At 40.7% G+C, this 21,685-nt stretch overlaps 1 protein-coding gene across 2 annotated transcripts in view; it reads right to left on the bottom strand.

The window, feature by feature from the left end:
• The window catches only part of KCNAB1 (potassium voltage-gated channel subfamily A regulatory beta subunit 1), a 443,831-nt gene that overhangs the window by 66,432 nt on the left and 355,714 nt on the right, over positions 1–21,685 (bottom strand). For both annotated transcript variants that reach the window (XM_077160853.1, XM_077160854.1), the window contains exons 3-7: positions 20,194–20,231; positions 14,550–14,629; positions 12,290–12,334; positions 8,858–8,902; positions 6,768–6,811 (exon numbers count right to left, since the gene is read on the bottom strand). In XM_077160853.1, the coding sequence (XP_077016968.1) occupies positions 6,768–6,811; positions 8,858–8,902; positions 12,290–12,334; positions 14,550–14,629; positions 20,194–20,231 (252 nt within the window). The remainder of the gene's footprint in view (positions 1–6,767; positions 6,812–8,857; positions 8,903–12,289; positions 12,335–14,549; positions 14,630–20,193; positions 20,232–21,685) is intronic.

Raw genomic sequence — 21,685 nt, 5'->3', positions numbered from 1 at the left:
GTGGGGAGAAGATAAAGGGAGGACAGGTTAACCAAGCAAACAAGTAATAAGGTATCACAAGGTTTAAGAAATTAGAACTCTGAACCCTAGGATGCTGGGCGATCACGTGGGTTACTTGACCTTTTTTTGTGACTCAGTTCTCTAATCTGCGATGGGAATCACAATGCTGACCACCTTCAGAATCATTGCTTTAGAGAGCAAATGAAATCAGTTGTCCAGCACTTTGTAAGCATTTTCAGTAGCCCACAGAAATATCATGTGGTGACTACAACGGTGGTGTTTACATCAAGAAAGGTTCAGAGCTAGAGGTGCCAAAGACTGAACGCCAAAGATTTTCTCTGGACCTCTGGTTTTGGGGGGAAAGTGTTTATTGACAGTTTGGGCCCATGTCTGACACTGGAAACAATGTCCCCCCCAATCATGGCCTCCCTTCTGCCAGCCTCTTCCAAACAGCTCAGTGTGAGTTGTGAGTAACCAGGAGAAGGAGCTACAATTAACCCGACACTGTCCTAACACTGCGTGCTCAGGCATTTCACAGCCAAGTCATGATTTAAGTCAATGACTCTTCCACGCAACAAGTAATGCATTGAGTCTCAATGTGACTCTGAAACTGTCCCGGGCTCTTGGCATACAAAGGTGCCAGGACAGGGTCTTTATCTCTAAGGAGTTAAGTGTGTGTATTAAGAGCATCCATTGGCACAGGTTCATTGTTCAAGGTAACGTGTACCTATCAAGATTTGATATAAAAGTCAGACTCGTTGTATTTAGTCATTCCTCACCTCTCATTTTTCTTCTCTGGAGGCATTCTTGATATTTGGACAGAGATTCACATGTACTCATGTGAGAATATAAGAAATGATATGTTGCATCAGGTCACTGGTCTCTTTTGGCTCTAACCTGACTAGGAGAGAAAAAGGTGCCTCTAAGAGACTATCAACTGCTTCTCAATAACATGAAGCCTTGAAATCCATGGTATGGATTTTGGATTTTATTATACATGACATAGAAAAAACATGACACTCTGTGTGGGGGGGTGGGGGTGGGGGGTGGGGGGCAAGGACTGTATTAATGGGATCATGATATCAGATTTCCATTTTGAACCCATCACTCTATTTATGGAATGACCTATAGAGGGCAAGAGTGAACCCAAAAGGAGGAAACCAGCCAGGAAGCTACTGTAGTGAAGAAGCTTGGACTAGGTTGGTGAGCAGTGTTCAAATTAGGGAAAAGTTGTGCAAGTAGAGATGAACGTTCCTCCTAGTGTCCTGGATATAGGGTGTGGGGGCAGAAGAATCAGGATGACTCCTAGATTTTGGATCTGTGAAATGAGATGGGGAAGTCAGGGAAAAGTGGAGTGGTGATGGGGTCATGACAATTTTGAGCAGCACATCAGTCTATGTAGAACTTCTGGCAGCTGGATGGATGAGTCTGACTCAGTGGAGAAGTCTACATGCAGGTGAGGCACAGGGTCTGGGAATTAATTCGGGCCAGTTTGTTGAACTTTAGGGACATCTCTTAGCTTCTCTGAGCTTCAGTTTCCTCATCTGTCCAAAGACGGTATGGGGCTAGATGATTGCGATGGTTACAATCACTTGGCCAAGTGATGATACCCAGTTATTCAGTCAGGCAGGCACTGGCTGACCACTGCTGCAAGAGTATTTTGTGGCTGGTTGCTTAAATCATCAGTCAGTTGTTTGCATCTGTGGCTGATTGCAACTGCGATCAACTAAGGAATGCTCCCCACCAATGAGATAATCCAAATCAGTCGAAGACTTTTAAGGAAAAAGAGAGACGCTTTCGCTGCTTCTTCAGTCGGTGAGCCTCTCCTGTGGGGTTCACCCAGCCCTTTCATTGGAGCTGCCAGCTTCCCAGCCTACCCTATGGATTTTGGACTCTTGCATTCCCACAGTTGCGTGAGACACCTTTATACATCTCATATTTACAGATCTCTTCTGTTGGTTCTGTTTCTTTAGAGAACCCAAACTAATACAGTTTCTTTCTGCTTTAATCCTCTATGTGACTGCAAACCAAATCACACAGTTGAGTCTTTTCCTATTTGAAAGCTTTAGTCATGTAGAAGTGGTTAAATCACAGCAAGAAAAACAAGCTCTGGTGAATATTTTCTTGACAGCCGCAAATAGTTATGTTCCATTTCCACTTAGCAAATGCTTTTTGAACACTAGCTTGGGGACAGGTATTAGTTTAAATTTAAATAGACTTGCAAAAATGCATTAATCTTGACTTTAGAGGGGCAGCCGCACAGCTCACCTCAATCTAAGAGGCAAGTGCTCCAGTGCAGTAGACTGCACTTGCTGAAGGCTCTTTCAGCATTAGTCTGGCCTTGGCACTGACCAGTGTCCATGAGAAGTGGAGAAAGAGGAGCAGGAGACGTGTGCCCTAACCTTGAGGAGATTTCTAGAAGTTAACTGGCAATTCCTCAAAAGTCCCCTGGATGATAAATTATGTTCTGTAAAGAAAACAACTTTCAAGAATTATGGGAAAGAGAAAGCTGTGCTCATTTTTCTTGTAGGTTCTGAAGTTTAGCAGGAACAATATTGTTTAGAAGGTAAAGATACCATTAATCCAACTTAAGTCTATTTCATAGAAGTCTAGAGAAATATACTTGTTCCAGATGTTATAGCCGATTGGCACGTTTAGAAGTGAATCAAGTATTCCTGTGGCAGGTTAAATGTGCAGAAACAAGGAAACCAGTAGTTTGGAGATTCTATAAAGGTTCTATTCAAATTTTGGTTATCCTCTTTCTCATTTAACCTTCCTATCTAGCTTGGAAAAAATGTTGTCTTAAATAATGTATACTGTTTCTCTATATAATTTCTAGCAGACTCTTTTAGTAATATATGACACAAATTTTTATAAAGGCTGCACTGCATTAGAAGAATGTATATGGCTGCATTTCCATTAGGAAGCATGGTTCCTGAGTGGGTGATTTAAGTTTACTATGAACGTGATACCATAGAAAGGAATCCTGTGGTGAATCCATTTGTTAAACAAAACAAAACAAAACAAAAACAACCCTTCTTTAATTATAAAAATTACGAATTATTTTTTTTTAAAGTTTCAAGCAGAGCTTTCTTGGATTATTTTCCACTCTTGCTCCTAAAACAATAACAGCAGGTTTGGGTTTTGAAACACATAACAAAACTGTTGTTTATCTGAAAGGCAGCTAGAGACACAGCTTTTGATTGTTAAAGCACACAAACATTACTTATTCTTACTATGTGACTTCCCAAACATTTCTCTTCTTTTATGCTAGACATTATAGAAATTTGATCTGCTAAATTCTAGCATTGAGACTAGTGAATGCTTGTGTGATGGCTGAATGAATAAACAGAATTTTAGAGCCTGAAAGGATCTTGGGGTTCTAAATGGGTGCAATGAACTTATTAGTGAAAATTCTTTTTCCTCTTAGTGAATCGCAGGAGAACCTAATGGATCTAAGTCAAGGATATTGAAAAGGCTTTGGGTGTGAATTTTTAAAAGACACATTATGTCTGAGTCAGGCTTATTTTATGCTCTGTAAACTAAGTCAGGTAGTCAAGGTCACCCAGCACACAAATGGACTGGATTGGATTCATGAATTGGATTCAAGTCTTATCCTCTAACAGTGCTTCTCAAATTTAATGTGCATATGAATTTCCAATTTAGATAAGGTCACTTTCATCGCCACAAGCGTCAATGGCACCTGAGGCTAATGATTTATAAATCTCTTCAAACTTTTTTGAGTATAGAAATCTCACGTCTTTCACTATTCTCCAAATTTTGCATAATTCCCTCATTTCCGCCTGCCAAGATAACTCCTTAGAACTGACCCTCATACTCCCAAGCATTTGTCTTTGGCTGAAACCGCCAACTGAAAAATATCAAAAATTGCAGCATAATAATACATGATCCCAATTCTTCTTCAATCTCAAAAGTTTGAAATTTTGCATTAAATTTGAATCTGGGTCAGGTTGAATTTCAGCTGAACTGGTTTATCCATCCTGAGAGATTAGTTCCTAAGAGAATTTCTGACTCATTTAAAGGGAGAGGGAATTTAAACTATTTCTATTAAGTTATATGAAGCCTGAAGAAAACTGATTTTAAAAAGGTGGAGAATTATGAACTTATGCACACAATGGTAAATACGAAAATAATGGAGATTCAACTCAGTAAATAACATGGTGGCAGACTTTCTCCATTATTTTTCACTTTAATTTTATGTTTTTGTTGATTGTCAGTTGTGGACTATTTCCAAACGGTCTCTTTTCTAATCAGTTAGTTAAAAAAAAAAAGAAAAGAAAAGCAAGAACTTTTGAGGCAGCACAATGCTGCCCCATTAGCTGAACTTGATGGGATAGGCAGACTTCGGTTATTTGTCAATGACAAACTCATTGGTGGATGAGACAAGACATGGGGACAAATGGTCAGTGCAGAAATGGCAACCGCTTTGGTTTTACAATGTCAGATTGGACAGGAAGGCCTGGGAAGGGATTCTCTTTGGGTAAGGCATTTGGAAACTTCCTTTAGTGGTAGAGTGTGGTCATCGATTGTGGCAGCCTCAGGGTGCCACTTACTTAATAGAGAGTGTCCTTGGCCATAGAATAAGGACTAGCTGTTGAACTAATAAGAACAATGATGATGATGATAAAAATAACATTCATCCAGTACTTACAAAGTGACAGGTACTAGTTCAATCTGAACGATCTATTTTTAATCCTTGTAGTAACCCAGTGAGATAGGAATATTTATATCCTGTTTTATAGTTGAGGAGATTAAAGCTTATGAGGTTAAATAATTTGTAGACGATCAATTTGTAAATTACAGAAGAATCAGAACTTGAACTAAGGTCTGGCTTTAGAGCCCTCATGACTCCAATATTAACATACTAAAAATTAATTAGTGAGAAATACCAAACTCATGCTATACTGTAGAAACGATGGAATTATATAATTATGACCTTTAGGTATAATACATTCTGAGATCTGCCTGCAAAAGCCTCCATTTTTTCTCTTGCGTGGGCAGGTATCAGGAATCAAACCCCGGTCTCTGGCATGGCAGGTGAGAACTCTGCCACTTAGCCGCTGTCACACCACCCAAAAGCCTCCATTTTTTATTTTATTTATTAAACATACCAACATACAAGCACATTCTAACCATATGATCATTCCATTCTTGATATGTAATCAATAACTCACAATATCATCACATAGTTGTATATTCATCATCATGATCATTTCTTAGAACATTTGCATCAATTCAGAAAAAGAAAAAAAAAAACAGAAAAAAATTCAAACATACCATACCCCGTACCCCTCCCTTTCATTGACCACTAGCGTTTCAATCTACTAAATTTATTTTAACATTAGTTCCCCTTGTTATTTATTTATTTTTAATCCATATGTTTTACTTGTCTGTCGATAAGGTAGATAAAAGGAGCATCAGACACAAGGCTTTCACGATCACACAGTCACACTTTAAAAGTTATATAATTAAACAATCATCTTCAAGAAACATGGCTACTGGAACATAGCTTTACATTTTCAGGCACTTCCCTCCAGTCTCTCTGTTATACTTTAACTAAAAAGGTGATATCTATATAATGCATAAGAATAACCTTCAGGATAACCTCTTGACCCTGTTTGGAATCTCTCAGCCATTGACACTTTATTTTGTCTCCTTTTGCTCTCCCCCCTTTTGGTGGAGCAGGTTTTCTCAATCCTTTGATGCTGAGTCCTAGCTCATTCTAGGATTTCTGTCCCACATTGCCAGGAAGGTCCACACCCCCCGGGAGTCATGTCCCATGTAGAGAGTGGGAAGCTGGTGAGTTTGCTTGTTGTTTTGGCTGAGAGAGAGAAGCCACATCTGAGCAACAAAAGAGGTTCTCTTGGGGGTGACTCTTAGGCCTAATTTTAAGTAAAAAGCTTCCATTTTTAATCAAAGGAATAAACACAGAAATCATATGTTTTTTCCAGCACAGGTCTAAGTTATTTAAAGTAGTCATTTTTGCAGGTCAATAAAGATCTCAACTTCCAAAATGGGATGAATTTCAACCTTATATTTCTGATGCGGTTCATGACAGGAAAAAAATTTGCAATGAAATGTTAGCTTGGGTGAAAATATTTGCAACACAGGTAACAAAGAATTATCATCACTAATATATTTGTAAATTAATAAGATGAAGGTAAACAACTCAAAAGAAAAACAGCCTAAACTGGAAATAATCTATAAATTGTGTGTGTGTGTGTGATATATTTAATAGAGAAACAAAAAAGCAAGGTGTAGTTCAATGTGTATGTATAGTGGTTGTTTGGTCTGAGGTAAGGGTGGGGTGTGGAATGGAGAGTGACTGCTAGCAAGGTTTCTTTTTGGGGTGATGAAAATGTACTAAAATTAGATTATGGTGATGGTTGTACAACTCTGTAAATATACTTAATCAATTAATTTTACATAGTAAATGGGTGAAACTTTGTGTTGTGTAAATTTTATCTAAATAAGACTTTAAAAAAAGTCTCAACATAGATTTATTAATGTTTAGTAGTAGCTGCACATGGCAAATGTTCTAGACAAACTGGCCTCTTTCTTTTGAATGCCCTTTCCCCTCTACGGCTCTACAGTACACTTCCCACACTCAACCCTAGAAAGAAACCTGGCTGATTTGGTGGTTTCTATTCTTTTCTCCCTCCCAGTGTGTTTTGAACTATTTGGTTGCAACCTTTCTTGTATCAGCAACCCACAAACAAAAATAAAATGGAAACAGCAGTACTCACCTTCAATTATATGCTTTCTTGACAAACCTCTTTCTGTTTCAGCTCTGCCAAAGAAAAAAAAAGGCAAATGACTTTGGGTGGAGGTGTGCTTTTTTTTTTCCCTCCCTTTTAAATCCCTGTTCCAAAAGTACAGAAAAATAATTGCGCTTACTTAGGCCGAACTGCTCATTTTATACCCTGCTCTGGGCAGACTGTGCACCACTTAAAGCTCTGGAGGGAGGGCCGGTGGGCAGCACTTTGAGCACCTTTTCTTTGGAGACCCCAGGAGATGAATTAACCATGGACTGTCACCAAGTTATCACCACATCCCTGGTAATGATGACGGAGCCATGCCTGCCGCATACAGCGGTGGGTGTATGTAACAATGCTGAACATAATTCAACATCCCACCTCATTTTAACCAATCCCAAGCCCAAAATGACTTGACATAAGTTTGTGAGCTTGCTATAATGTTCTCATGAGCTCTTCTGACAAAAAGGAAATTTGAAAGTGTCCTTTGACTTTGGAAAGAAATTTAAAAACTATTTGTCTTGGGCGGGCCACGGTGGCTCAGCAAGTAGAGATCTCACCCGCCATGCCAGAGACCCGGGTTCGATTCCCTGTGCCTGCTCATGTGAAAACAAAACAAAAACAAAACAAAATTAAAAACGATTTGCCTTTAAAATGAGGTGAACCAAGTCTTCCTTCAATCAGTATCCCAAGAAGACAAACCCATACCAGGGCTTTGCCTTCCCAGACAGTTTTCAAACTCTGGTCCATTAGAAAGAAATATGGTCCCCTGGATTTTAAAAGCATTGATGAAACGTTTCTTTACTATCAATACTTTCTGCAGACTCTTTTTAAAAAAACATAATAGTTTACTATTCACCTTTGGTCATTTTATATCATTTATAAGTGTATTAGATAATTTGGCCTGTAGTACTTTGCTAGATAATGCTTCTCACAGAATCTTATTTCCTGTTTATTTCTAAACTATAAGTAAGATTTTGAGCACCACTACAAAAAGCAAGCAATGGCACCTTGAAATCAAAGCCCAGACAACTCAAATCGATATTTCTCACCAGCACCATGTTGTTTTATTTCTGTGCAGACAATGGTGGGAATAAAAATCTAAATTCCATCTTTCTGTCGTCATAGTCACCATAAACAGGCTCAGAAGCAACAATAAATTATGTGTGTGCATGCATGTATACACACATACATTTTGATTAAAAGGTTCATAAAGAAGAACTTGCCTCTGCTCTTTTATTTTCTTAACTATTTCCCATAGATTACAGGGAGGTAAATATGGTTTCTTATTTTTCTGTTTGTCTTTGTTTTTTCATTAAGACTCTGGTATTCTTTTTTATTGCCATGAAAAGCACAGTGCCAACAATCACTCTGGTATATGGAATAGCTTGTTGTTTCTTTACAGTTTGTCAAAAAAAAAAGGCCAGGCTTCTAAGTCCTGCCGAATAATGTAACTACCAGTTCAAACAATAGCAAGCTCATCTGAGCCATTCCATTCTGAGTAATTTCTTCTGTATCCCCACAACAGAGAAACGACTTCTCTTTCGTTTGGTCTAATCACAAATGATACAGGTAGCTCTGTGTTATTCTACAATGAGATGTTCCTTTTGATGAGTACTTTCAAAGCTCTCTGTAGAAATGATCAGAGACTTAAATGTGAGGCTAGATAAGATATTCTTATCTTTACATTCTGTGAATGTCTCTTTGCAGTCCGTGGCAGAGTTTTGGCAGGTTTGTGTAGCTTTCCTTCTGTCTGTGATGCTTTGTGCTTATTCCCTTTTCCCAAAATTTCAACTATATTTTGGAAACGGGACAGTGAGTAAGGTTGGCATTTGAAAAGCTCCATGAATCACTGAGTAACTAGTGGCCGCATGCTTTGCACCAAATTTCTTTGGGGGCGTCTTGCTAAAATTGAAACCTAAGCCCATTGCTATTTTGTTAGAGTGAGAAAAAAAACAATCCTTCTCTCTAAGCCAATTAATTTTAGGGAGTTAGATGTAACATGGTTTCCTAAAAGAATAAAAGCATGAACTGCTAGTCATTTTTTGCCAGGTAAGGATAAGAAAAGGTATTTAACTTACTTTCCACCCCAGTAGAGTTTGGTTGTTATGACCAGACTGGATCTCCTGTATATGAAACAGACAAATGCACGCAGAGAAATATTAAACAAATGGCAAGCTGTTGTACTTAGTTATGTTATTATTATAGCACTGGGAAGTATTCCTTGTTGTGCCTCACATTAAAATAAAATGGTAAGGAGATGAATTTGTTAGGTTGTGTCACTGGGATGAATGTAAAGCCACAGGGAACCCGGGGAGCAGAGATTTGAAATGAGATCTTAGAGGAAGGGAGTTGGGAGAAAAGGCGGGAGGGTAGGTGGGCATGGAAGCTCAGAAATAGTAATGAAGGATGATGAGACGAAGGACCTAAAGAATGGATTGGTTTAGTATCCCAATGCACAGACACCAATACACTTATTTAGCACCTGGCGTGTCAATAAATGTGCTGAGTGTGAATTTCTCTTGGTAGTAAGCCCATCTTTCATCAAGAGCCATGGATTCCAGAGCTCTGGGTTATTATCCCCTCCAGCCATGACAATCATAGGCAAGAATGGACTGCATGGTAATGTTAATGAAGTAAATTACAATAGTCAATAATATTGAGAATAAATAGAGTTCAATTTCTTTGAGAATCTTATTAAATGGACATGTCATTTGAAGGAAACAACCCTAAAATCCCTAACTCAAGATTCAACCACTTGACTCCTAAGGGAGATGTGGAAATCTTATGAGCACACTTATTACCCTCTCAAAGCCACACCCAAAGGGCAGGAAATGCAATTGTAGCATTATGACTGTGGAATAATGGGTTTGTCTTGAGAACTACAAACATATAATTTTATATTTGGAAGGAGATCTCAGTGCTATTGAGTTTCTCTAGGTATGTAATTCAGTTGAACTAGTCTCAAAAAAAAAAAAACACACACACTTTAGAGATTCAAAGGTTATGACCAACTTCTAGAGTATTTGAAATAAGGCATTTACAATTCTATTAGCTGTAGAGTAGATGCCTCAGGGTCCTCAGGTAGAAAAGCATAGCATGATTAATGATAACTTATGCAGAATGATGGTGACAATTCTGACAACTTGGCTGCAAAAAGAAAAATTTGTAGACTATGTCAGCAGTCCAATTCCACTGAAGTTAATTCCCTGAAAAGTAATTTGAATCAATGCAACGGGAGGTCTAGAGAGAAAAGCACCTGGAGATCACACACCCTAAAAGGACTGATGCACTTTCCCGGTTAACATACCAACCTCATGGTATCTATTATAATAACAATCTGCCACAGGGAAGCCAGGTCTTCTTTAGCAAACATTTCCAGAGCCTCAACAAAAGGCTGGATGGAAAATTGTAAAAAAAATAAAAAATAAAAATAAATAGACGCAGCCCTTTTAATTGTTCAGAGCCCTCACACTTGCTAAACTGGAACCTTCTATGCGAATGTCACTGTAGGCTTATTTTTTTTTCAAAGTTAGGCTTTCTGTTGCTGCCTATAAGGGAGTGCACACTGAGGTTTATGTTCAAATAGCAAGGGCCCATGCACACTGACAAGTTATCACGGAACCCTTTGGAGACTCTTAACAGTACCTCTTCTGCACGGGTAGAGAAGAATAAACAAATTTCCACTGACACATCACAACTTTCACTATCTGTTTGCATTTCTTACCTCTCTTCATCAATACAAAACCTTGCGAATGGTCATGCTGTCCTGTCCATTTTACAGGTGGGGAAATCAAGACTCAGAGAAGTGAAGTAGCTTGCTCTTGTTTACCACAGCTGGCAACTGGTGGAATTGGGACTAGAAGCAAATGTGCTGTTGCCTAGTTGAAATCGCTTTCTGTGTAACTCAATGCCATGGTGACATGGCTTATCTTTTCCTCCGTCTGTGGGGGCAAGTGTGAACTGGTAAGAACTTTCCAGGGCATGGTCAGAACTTGAGCTTTAATTTGCAAGGCTGAAGGACAGTTTGTGAAAGATGTATGTTAATGTGTTTTCTACAAAAGGTATGTAACAGACTCTGTGACTATGGGGAGTGATGGTTAAATGTTCCCTGGGTGTTTGTGGAGGGGAAAGAGCTGCTGTGCGGATGCGTCACCTTCATCTGCGGGTCTCATACACCTCGCTACAGACTTCGCTCTACTATTGGTGGACTCATCCAAGGTCTCGATGCGGGCATTAATGGGTGATGGACCAACATGTTGTGTGCGAAGGAACTCAGCATGGAGGGGGACTGGGTGGGGCTGTCAAATTTTTCCATATTTAAGGTTGAATACAGTATCCTAGTATCACTCTTACAGTCTCCTGGGGTGGTTGTGAGAATAAGGGAGAGGGAGGGAGAAGATCGCCCATCTTCATTTGTTCATATCTGCGTAAATAACTGTTTTTCCATTTTGGCAAGACCCCATGTGCCTACCAAACGCTTCTCTCAGAGTAAGGAGTGAACTACCAGGAACTAAAAATGGGCTGTGTTTGCCACGTTTAGTTCCTCCTTTCCTAGGGAGTTTACGTGAAGTGTGCGAAGGGATAATAAAACCAGTTGAGCTATACTCTGAAAAAAAATCCATGTTTCCTAGACTAAATTTAAAAGCATTCTTGCATATGTATATGCATGGTGCCAACTCTTTGCACAGTTGTTCCTCACTAACCTTAAAGCACTGTTATTTGGCCATCAGCAGATACTCTAGAGCAGAGGAGGCCACCAGACTTGTCCAGTTGTCTTTCCTAGGCCTTGCCTAATTCTCTACTTATGTTGGGGAAGCACTGGCTGTCATAGCCAAGGCGCACAGGGAAATGGAGGGGGATATTATAGAATATCCCTCATTACCACTGCTTTGGCTGGAGAAGGTGATGGCATGGGTCCTGAAGACACAGCCTCTCGTGTCTCTTAGAGGTACCCCTCAAGGTTAGCAGATGAAGCCCTTCCCTGAATGCCCAAATAATATGTCCCCAAGCACGCAGGAGACATGCTGGCTAATTGTGTTCAGATAAGAAAGCTTTGGAGTATTTATCCCAGAGGACTCTTGCCTCATCATCTCCTTGCCTCCAGAGTTGTTAACAAAATGAACAGTGAACACAAATACAAGTGCATCATTAATCAGCTTCGAGTCAGCTTGCTTCCTTTGCCAAATTATCACAAATGGCAAGCAGAAGCCATGAAAATATCACTTTCTTTTATGCACAAATATATCATGAGCATTCCCTTCTTCTCTGCTCAACCCTGTGGCGATTCATTGTGATCAATGACTAGTCAATAATTTTTGAAACACAAGTAATGAACTCACTGACGTTTATTTTGAAAACACTGTAAATTATTATTTTTTTAACCAAGATTTGATTTTTTTTTGGTTTTGACAGCTTTTGGGCAAGTGTCAACGGATTTTATTTTCCTTGCACTGGTGCAAAATCATTACCCTCTTCAAAGGTGAACAAATGATTATGGTGAATGCAGTTACCTCCAGCCTTTCTTCTTGATGATGCTTCCCAGTATCGCTTCAGCTCTGGAGGGGAAAACAGACACTGTCTTGGGATACAGTGGCCTGGAAAAGCACAAGTCAATCCCAAACACCAGAGCCAATCCCTGTTCGAATTCCCCATGACTACATATCCCAAAACAGACCCTGCTCTCGGCTGATAGCACAGTTCCCACTGTTTCTGCTTGTCCCCGCACAATGGTGCTCTAGAGCCTTCCAGAAGCACCTACCAAATTCTAACGTGCTGGCAGGAGACCGCCTGCAGTCCTGATGTTAAGAACCAACAGTTATTTGGCAATTTGGTGGTTTTAAACCACCTAAGCCCATATATGTATGTCTTGCTTGGTGATGTCCAATAACAGTCAAGGTTTTCCTCCTAATTACTGTTGTCTCCAGTTTTGACTGGGTGGACAATGGGCCCTCACACTGTTTAGACAGAAAATATTGCCTTGCTGGGGATCTTGTAGGATAAAAGAAGAACCCCATGGGGGTTTAGATGTCCCAAAGCCCAGGGCTGCAGTTGCAGTGGTCCATGTAGAGAATGTCCTGGGTTCTAGTGACAAACTTTGTCTCATAAACTTTGTGGTAGGAGCAAGATATAAAGGGACACAGAGAAGATCCTTCCTGTCCACAAAGCTGGGTCATTGGTAGCTGTGCTGGAGACATCTCCACTGTCCTCTCCCTGCCTTACTTACCCCAGCTGGAACACAATGGACCCAACCTCAAGGGGACCAATACTTTCTTCTACATCCTTCCCAGTAAGATCAGTTTTGTGAGAAGCAGTTGGGCTTGCAGAGCTCTTGTGAATGGGGAGATAATTATTAGTTTTATCCATCAAGGGCTTATAGATGAGAGCCACTGCTAATCATTATTTGTTATAACTGAAAATTCTGCCTTTGTGTGCATGTACAGCCTGGAAATAAACCACATTGTCGGTTAGCTATGGAGTATGACCTGAACAGACATGCATTGAATGTTATACCAGCATTCTTTTTTCCCTTCCTATCTGTCTCTCTATCGCCTTTTGCAACCTCACATTTCACAGTGGGTATACCTATAAAGGTTATACCCTGACAATAAATTAATAATCAATCAGAGCCGATTATTCTTCGCAATTGGAATACAGACAGGACTCTAACAAATTTGTTCACCATGCTTCCCTTTTCCTACTTTAACCCCAATTGGTACTAAACAGAGTTCAACAAAAGAAGAAAACACTGAGAAAGGGTAGGATGTGGAAAGGAAAAAGCCCTCATAAATTTTATTTTCTCTACTTTCCTCAACTGAAAAAATCAAGGATGTGGATTCTGAAAGTCCTTTATAGTTCTTCAAAATAGACCTGCCCATTGAAAAGGAAGAAATCTGAGCAAGGAATAAGCACTTAGACTGGGTGCTGATGTACCTGTTTCTGCCAGCCCAGCAGTTTGATTGCAATTCTCACCTGGAAGGACGTGGATTAGGCTTTCAGAGGATTATGCCTCACTGTCCCATTAGAAAATTGCAAACTGATGAAACAGCATTCCAGCTATTCGGTTTCTTTTGATTCTGGGAAGTGTACATCCATGTTCTCGGTGGGAGGCCAGGGTGCCACAATTTTATTCTGAAATGTGCTTGTTATGCTAGGACTGGAGGGCATGAACCTTGAGGCCTGGCCCCGAGGGGATATTACTCCATGTGTTCTGCTACAGGACCCTGTCCTAGAGCCCAGACCTGCTCCTGAGTTCATGGGGAGTTTGCAGCTAGATGGGATGCATCGGCAAAAGGGTGGCTTTGTTTGCAGCCTTCCGTCTCTTCAAAATGTGTCCTGAAATACCCTTTTATAAAATATTGGGTGTCTTGGCATCTGTGAGGATCTGTCTTTCACTCTGGGATCTACCTATAATGCTGGGTGTATGGACAAGTTTGCAATCAGGAAGAGAAGTTCCTACTTCATGGCACAGATGACATCTATAAGACGTAGTTTTGAAACAGACTACCTTTTAAACAGCGATACAGGCATCTGCTCATTTGTCCAGCTACATGCTCAGCTAGCATTTATTGATCTCACTCTTCTCTACTCTGGCCCCTGCCACCTCTGCCCCTCACCCAGAGCTTCCTGGCTCTACCTCCTTCCCATCCATTCCTCGTACAGGGACTCGATGCAGAAAGAGAGGTACACAGGTGGTCAATTTCCCCCAAGTTATGGGCAGAGTCTACTGATTCCAGAATGCAACTTGAGAGATTCAAACAGGTACCAACTTACTTTCCAGCTGCATAGACCTCAGCAGTATCAAAGAGATTGACTCCACTTTCATAAGCAATTGTCATCAGCCGTTCAGCAACCTGCAAAAGGATGCAGAGGTTAGTCAGAAAAGTCAAATGTTTTCTCAAATCTGGAAGCAACTTTGAATGCTCTAATGGCCTTTAGGAACACTGAGATTACACTAAGCAGTTTTTCTCAATTGACCTGAAGAAAGAAGAAAAAAAAATAGAATGCTCAACCTAATATATATGATACAAGTATCTTTCCCTCAGACATAGATCCAGCACTTAGTGATTCCCTTTAACACTAGAATTAGATCTGCTGTCAGGAGCACAGTGCAGTGGATAAATCTTGTTTCTCACTCTGCTTGGAAGACCTGATCTGACAACATTCTCTGTGGCATCATAATCTCTCTGACAAAGAGAGGCATTCAAATCACTCACGATTCCTTCCCTCTTATCCTTTCTTCAAGCCATGGTTTTGGCAGTTGGGTGACAATTGACCTAAAAGCATGGTCCCTTTTTCCTTAAGGTTCAGCAGACCATGCTGATGAACTGAAGCTTACAGAGCCGTGACTGTTGTAAAATCCCAGGCACCAAACCAGAGCGGTCAAGCAGAATCAACACAGAGGGAGGACAGAGGGAGCAGGCTGATTCACCAGAGACCCAGCTCCTCACTGTTCATCCACAGATGCTACAAAGCACCTCTATCCTTTCCTTTGTGCTGCTGATTGCAAGTGTGACAGGGAGTGAAAGGATAGGTATAGGGGAATTGGGATAAACAATAGTTGAGAGGCACCTTTTTTTTTTTTCATTTTGCTGGGAATTTTTTTTTTTTTGAGAGAGAGACTTCCAAGTCAATTGAAAAACTACACCTCACAAATCTTTACAATTGATTTTTCCATTATTTTTTTGATTGTGGGCTGAAGTTGCTTCATCAGCATTTCCAAGATAAACTATTTTTCTACTGTTTTAAAAATTGGTCTTCCAAAAAAATCGTTAGGCTAGAAAAACGGAGTCCATGCAAATCCTTTAGAATAATAACAGTAAAAATGCTATGACTGATTTTAATTTGTTGCCACTATGACATTTATCCTAAATAGAGATTTAAATTAAGATAAACATAGTTTTTTTTCCATAACGACTGTTTTATACTTTGGAAATTATTGTGTTTATATATCCTTGTATTATATCACATGACATAGTAGTAGATCGTTATTGGGAGATGTGCATAATTAAATCTTATCCAGAGAGAATATTTTAAGTAAGATGGAGAGTTCTGGGTGGAGAGTTGGACTAAATGATTGCTGAGATGTTTCCTAGCCATTGGATTTGAAGATCTGAAGGACATGTGGAATAATGAAAAAAAAATCATTAAACTAAGTTAGAAGGTTGGCTCCATTTAGTATTTACATATAAGTAAATAAACTTGGGCAAGTCTCTGGGCTGCTCTGAATCTTAGCTCCCTCGTTTACAAAATGGGTTTGATTCTGTTCAGCTCCCCCATGCAACCCACAGGTCTCAGGGAAGCTGACCTCATCTCCCTCCAATGGGGAGGGCCTCACGGCCCAAGAGCAAGGAGGGCAAGAAGAGTCATGTGACCCAATTGGGCCAATGAGATGCGAGGAGAGATTTTCTGCCGGCTTCTGGGAATATTTTTCTTGCTCTTACAATTTCTAGAAGCAACATTCTCATTCCCTGGATCTATTGTTCTGATTGAGGTCCAGAAATGATGTGCCTATCTTACTTCTTTTTTTTACATGGGCAGGCACCAGGAACCGAATCTGGATCTCCAGCATGGCAGGTGAGAGAACTCTGCCTGCTGAGCCACAGTGGCCCTGTCTTACTTCTTGAGATTGAAGCTAATACACTAAGGAGTACAGAGCCAAGAGAATTGCTGGAAAATGGGATGGGGGCCACTGATTGAGTTGATCCTGACTCATATGTACGATTCTAGTGTGAGAGTCAAAATGATTTTTTCTTTATTAGTTAAGCCATGTAGGGTTGGGTTTATTGATACCCGTGATTAAAGTCATCCTAACTATGGTACAGATGAGAAAATACAAATAAAACACTGAAAATTAAGTACTTTAAGTTGGTAATACACTCATCATTATTTTAAAAAATTGTTATTCATATGAGTAACACCTATCTTGGTTTTATGATGAAGCTAGAATCATCTTTGGGAGGTATCAGTTAGAGTTACCTTTTCGTGTTTGAATTCTTTTGGTAATAGCAAGTGGTTATTCAATAAAGGCATGAACTCTTCTAGTTATGAGGAAATCATTGCCTCCCAAGGCAAAGCTGATGATTGCATTACTTATCACATTATGGTGTGTCATCTAGGTGGCCCATCATTGCACCTGCATTGTATTGAGGCCATCTGAAGCCAGAGAGAAAGCAGGATCAAGCTGGGAAGGTGAGCTCATTGCTATTGGCCAGCATTTTTGCCATATGGACATGGCTGAGCTTGAGCCATCCAACCACTGCTGTGATTGTGGTCTGGCTGGGACCCCATCGCTCCTTCTCCTTGATGACAGTCTATCTGCAGGAACCTGAGGAGGTCACAGCGGCTTTCTGGAAGAACAATATCTATTTGTTTGTGTGGGCAATTGAATCGTTCCCCCCACCCCGCCCCAAAAGTCATTTCAGGTCCTAATGTCTGATCCTCCAGATGTGAATCCATTTGATGATGTTAAGAGTTAAGTTGTGTCCAAAGTGAATGAAGCTGGGCCTTAATCCAATATGGCTGGGTCCTTATAAGCAAAGGAATTTGGTCAGAGAAAAAAAGGTGCAGGGAGCAGCCAAAGCTGGAAGTCATTGGAACAAGGAAGAGAAAGGAAAGGATGCAACCATGTGCATTGCCATGTGACAGAAAAGCCACAGAACCCCTAAGAACCCCAAAGATTGCCAGCAGCAGGTTGCCAAACTCAGTAGGCAACGAGCTATTTAGCCTCTGAAACTGTGAACCAATAAATTCCTATTTTTAAGCCAGTCCATTGTATGGTATTTGTTTTAGCAGAAAGAGAACTAATACAGTCTTGCTGTATCTGAGGGGATTGCTTTATTGTGCAGTGTGAAGAATTGAAATTTTGAAATGATTTCCTTCAGAATTTAGTCCTGCGTACTCTGACCTAGGCAAGCTGGGCTCATTATAGCAGACACCGTAAAGGGGAGAGCCCAAGACTAAGGGGAAAATGATACATTTACATTTGGTTCCTTTGCTTCAAAAGGGAAGATAATTTTGTCTTTCTTTCCTATTAAGAACCATTCACCCCATACTGAATACATGGATTCTTTTTTTTTTTAACATCTTTAAAAATGTGTGTGTTTTTTTTTAAATCAGTTGTGTACAAAAGTGTTTCATAGCTTTTAATTCTCAAGACAAATTTCCAACCCTCCACCCCACAGCCCGCCTTGCTTCAGTGGTCTTTCTGGTAACCCATCCATTTTCCCCTTACAGGAAATTTATGGCTCAGAATAAGACCCTCCTACAGAATGTATCATCACTAACAGATTGTTTAGAATAGCGATCTAGAGAAGCTAACAAGCAACGTTCTTTCTCCCAACGAGGTTAATGAGAATCCCTATAATGGCAGTAGGCTTCCAGCAGACACTGCAAACAAAGCACCGTAATTGCTGAAAGCTACAAAGTAGATAGTATTTTCAATAGTATTCCATTTTCTATTGGAAAGTCTTTAAATTACATTAAATAAGCCTCTTTTCCTCCAAAGAAATAGTTTTTATTATGATGCCTGTAAAAAGTAGGTAACAGCAAGCAGACAAGGGTTGTTAACAGCACAGTGCAATGATTTGTATCCACTCATCCCCTAAAACTGAACTGAAAAATTGTGCCACCCCTGATTATACTTAGCAGCATGGTTGAAATAACCAAGCAAGAGGTGACACATTCAACTTACATGTAGATGATGGATGCATGGATTCTTAACTCTAGATCCCCCTCTCTACTTGTTACTTACTTTGTATCTGACTTCAAGGCTTGGTTACCACTGCTCTACTATCTCTGGCTTTTCCACTCACCCCTACCTGATGTCAATCAGAGGGCCCTGGAGTGAACTCTGTGACGTGCCACCTGGGTCCTCCACCAGAAGTGAAGGACTTAGTCCCTTACCTGCTAGGAGGGCAGCCATCAGAAGGCCTTCAACTGTTAGTCTCCTTGGCTGAAGAAAGTCAGCTCGGGGTTATAGACACTTCCTGGAAGCAGCCGCTATCCAAATGATTGCCCAATTCAGGGGACATAAAGGCCTGGCCCTCTTGTCCCAACCTGGGACAGATCTTCAGGGCCATCTCTCTTCAGAGCTCCCCATGGGGTCGGCTGTGGTCATTGCTGGGACTGCAATGCAACTCAACTTCCCAATTGCCCAATCCTGCTTCCTTCCCTGTGTCCACAAGTGTCGATAATGATAGCATTTCCTGCACGCTAATCTCCATCTCAGTCTGCTTCCCAGGATGCCTAACTTGCAGCAAACCCTCTATGGTGACCTCTGTTTAATACTGGTAACAGGCATTAGACAGATAAGAAGCTAGACAGGCATTAGAGAGATTAGAGTTTACATTCTTTCTCTGCTCTTCATATCTGTTAAAACACACTGGTGCTTTTGGGAGCTGTGGGGTGGACCCTCTGCTACCCCAAGCATCTCCTTGGGAAGGATAAGAGCTCCCTTCTTTCTAAGGGCTCGTTCTGTGCCAGGCACCAGGCTAAGCACTTTACAGGCTTCATCTCATTAATCTTAACCGTGACCCTGCTGAGTCGGTCTGTGGTTGACATTTTACTGATGTGGCAGTGGTGAGACTATCCACTCAGGTGTGCCACCTCCCTTGCCAGTGGGCTGCAGGAAGGTCAGAGAGGATGGGAGTGGCCTGTGGACACTGCCTTCAGGGGAGTTACTGGTGCTCGATGCTTGCCCACCTCACTTATGCTATGAAGGTATTGTTTTGAAGCAATGATAAAAGAGATCACCTTGGTAAATGCTGATTTGAATGGGTAAAGGATGACTTGGAGGAGTTTTATGGAAAATATAATTATTAAAGCTGCTCTTTATTGGGTGTCTATTACTTACTAGCCAAAGGGCTGTATAAACATCTGACATGCATGGCATGATCGAACCTTTCAACAACCCTTCAAGGTCACTATTATTATCCCTTTTGACATAGGAGGAACAGAGGCCGTCAGGGTTGGAGTAACTTGCCCAAGACAGCGTGATCAACTGCCCAGTTTGCCCAGGACCAAGAGGAGTCCTGCGACACGGGCTTCCAGTGCCCAAACCCGGAGAGTCCCATGCAAAGCCAGGTGAGTTGGTCATCTGAGGTGGAACTAAACACACACACACAGAACCAAAACAACAGCAGCAAGAACTTTTCCCATAAAGAGACCAAATATTAATTCTAAACTGGATCATCTTCTGTTGAGCTTGTTTCTAGATCAACAGCTTCAAGGACTCTTAATAGTCTACATGTGAAAATACTACATGAGGCAAGATAAAATTGAAAAGTTAAGTTCAGGACTGACTCAAAGATGTCCCATCATTAAAACATTATCGTCTTAAAAGAAGAAGAATATTCCCACTTTGCAGCTCTCTCTGCGTAGCCTTTAACCAGCATAGTGGAAACCAAAAGCAACTTACCTCATCTGAAATTTGACCTCCAAATGTCACCCATGTTCCTAGAAAAGAATAAATATTTGCACATTACTTATAACCAGTTTTATAATACAGTGCACAGGAAAGGAAACATAGTTTGCTTGGCTAAGTGGGTTTTGTGCAGGTAGCTCACTGCCTAAAGGCATCTGGATGAAAGAGAGTGTTGGGCTGACCCACCTGCCCTCCTCTCACTAGGGACTGCAGCGTAGTCTGCAGCCCTCTGGGGGAGGGGGTACTTTTTTTTTTTTCACCAAAATGCACTATAATATGCTAAAGGCAATCCAGTCATAAGAAATGCTTTGTGCTTCTTAATAGGACCATGAATGCTAGTGTGCAGAAGGCAGTGCTACCAAGCCCACCGGGGCTACCGACTCATTCTTGCTTTTACTTAACAAAGAAGCCACTGATTCTGAAGGTGGAGGTTTTCCCTCCTTTGCCTCTGACAAGGGACTTTATCCTTTTTTTTATTGATAAATTTTAACACACAAACATTCCATATAATCAATGTACAATCAATGGCTCACAGTATCATTATATAGTTGTGTATTCATCACCATGATCATTTTTTTAGAACATTTGCATCACTCCAGAAACATAAATAAAAAGAAAAAACTTATACGTACCATGCCCCTTACCCTTCCTTCTCATTGACCACTAGTATTTCCATCTACCCAGTTTGTTTTACCCTTTCTCCCCCCCATTGTTTTTTATCCATATTTTTTACTCATCTGCCCATACCTTAGATAAAAGGAGCATCAGACACAAGGTTTTCACAATCACATGGTCACATTATAAAAGCTATATCGTTATACAATCATCTTGAAAAATCAAAGCTACTGGAACGCAGCTCAACAGTTTCAGGCAATTAAGGGACTCTATCTTATATTCCCCATAACCTCCCCAAAGAAACCCTCTCAGATGTCCTCAAGACCCTCCCAGGATGTGCCACTTAAGAATCTTCCAGTAGGAGCGAGCATTGGGAAGGAAGGGGAGAGGCACAAATAGCAGCCAAAGATTGGTATTTCCAAAGCGAGAGGGAAGCAGGCACTGAGTGACTCCTGCCTCACTAGTCTCCAGTCATCTCATTCCTTCCCTCCTTTCTCTACTTCCTTGAGCCCTTGTTATATGGGCATCAAAGGCATTGCACTCAGGTGTAGGGAGAATGAGGGATTAACCCAGTTCTTTTTCCCAGGAGCTTTGTTCCCAGTACTACTTGATGAATGCTGTGACTGAGGCAAACATGAGGCAATCAGGGAGAGAGCGTCCAAACTAGACTAGAGGGAGGTGGCATTCAAGGCAGGTTTCATATATGAGATGACATCAATGAAACAAGCCATGACTGGTATACAGAAAGGATGGATGTTGTAAAACGACAGCATTTGATTTTGAATGAGAATACAATAAATGATCAGCTGTGAAATGCAGTTCTCTATTAAGTGAAAAAATTGCCGGGGCATCAAAACCTTTCTGAAGAAAA

The sequence above is a fragment of the Tamandua tetradactyla genome, chromosome 5 (assembly GCF_023851605.1).
Source record: "Tamandua tetradactyla isolate mTamTet1 chromosome 5, mTamTet1.pri, whole genome shotgun sequence".
Taxonomy (NCBI): domain Eukaryota; kingdom Metazoa; phylum Chordata; class Mammalia; order Pilosa; family Myrmecophagidae; genus Tamandua; species Tamandua tetradactyla.
Note: the sequence above shows the minus strand (reverse complement) of the source record. Positions and strands in the feature narration are given on the sequence as shown.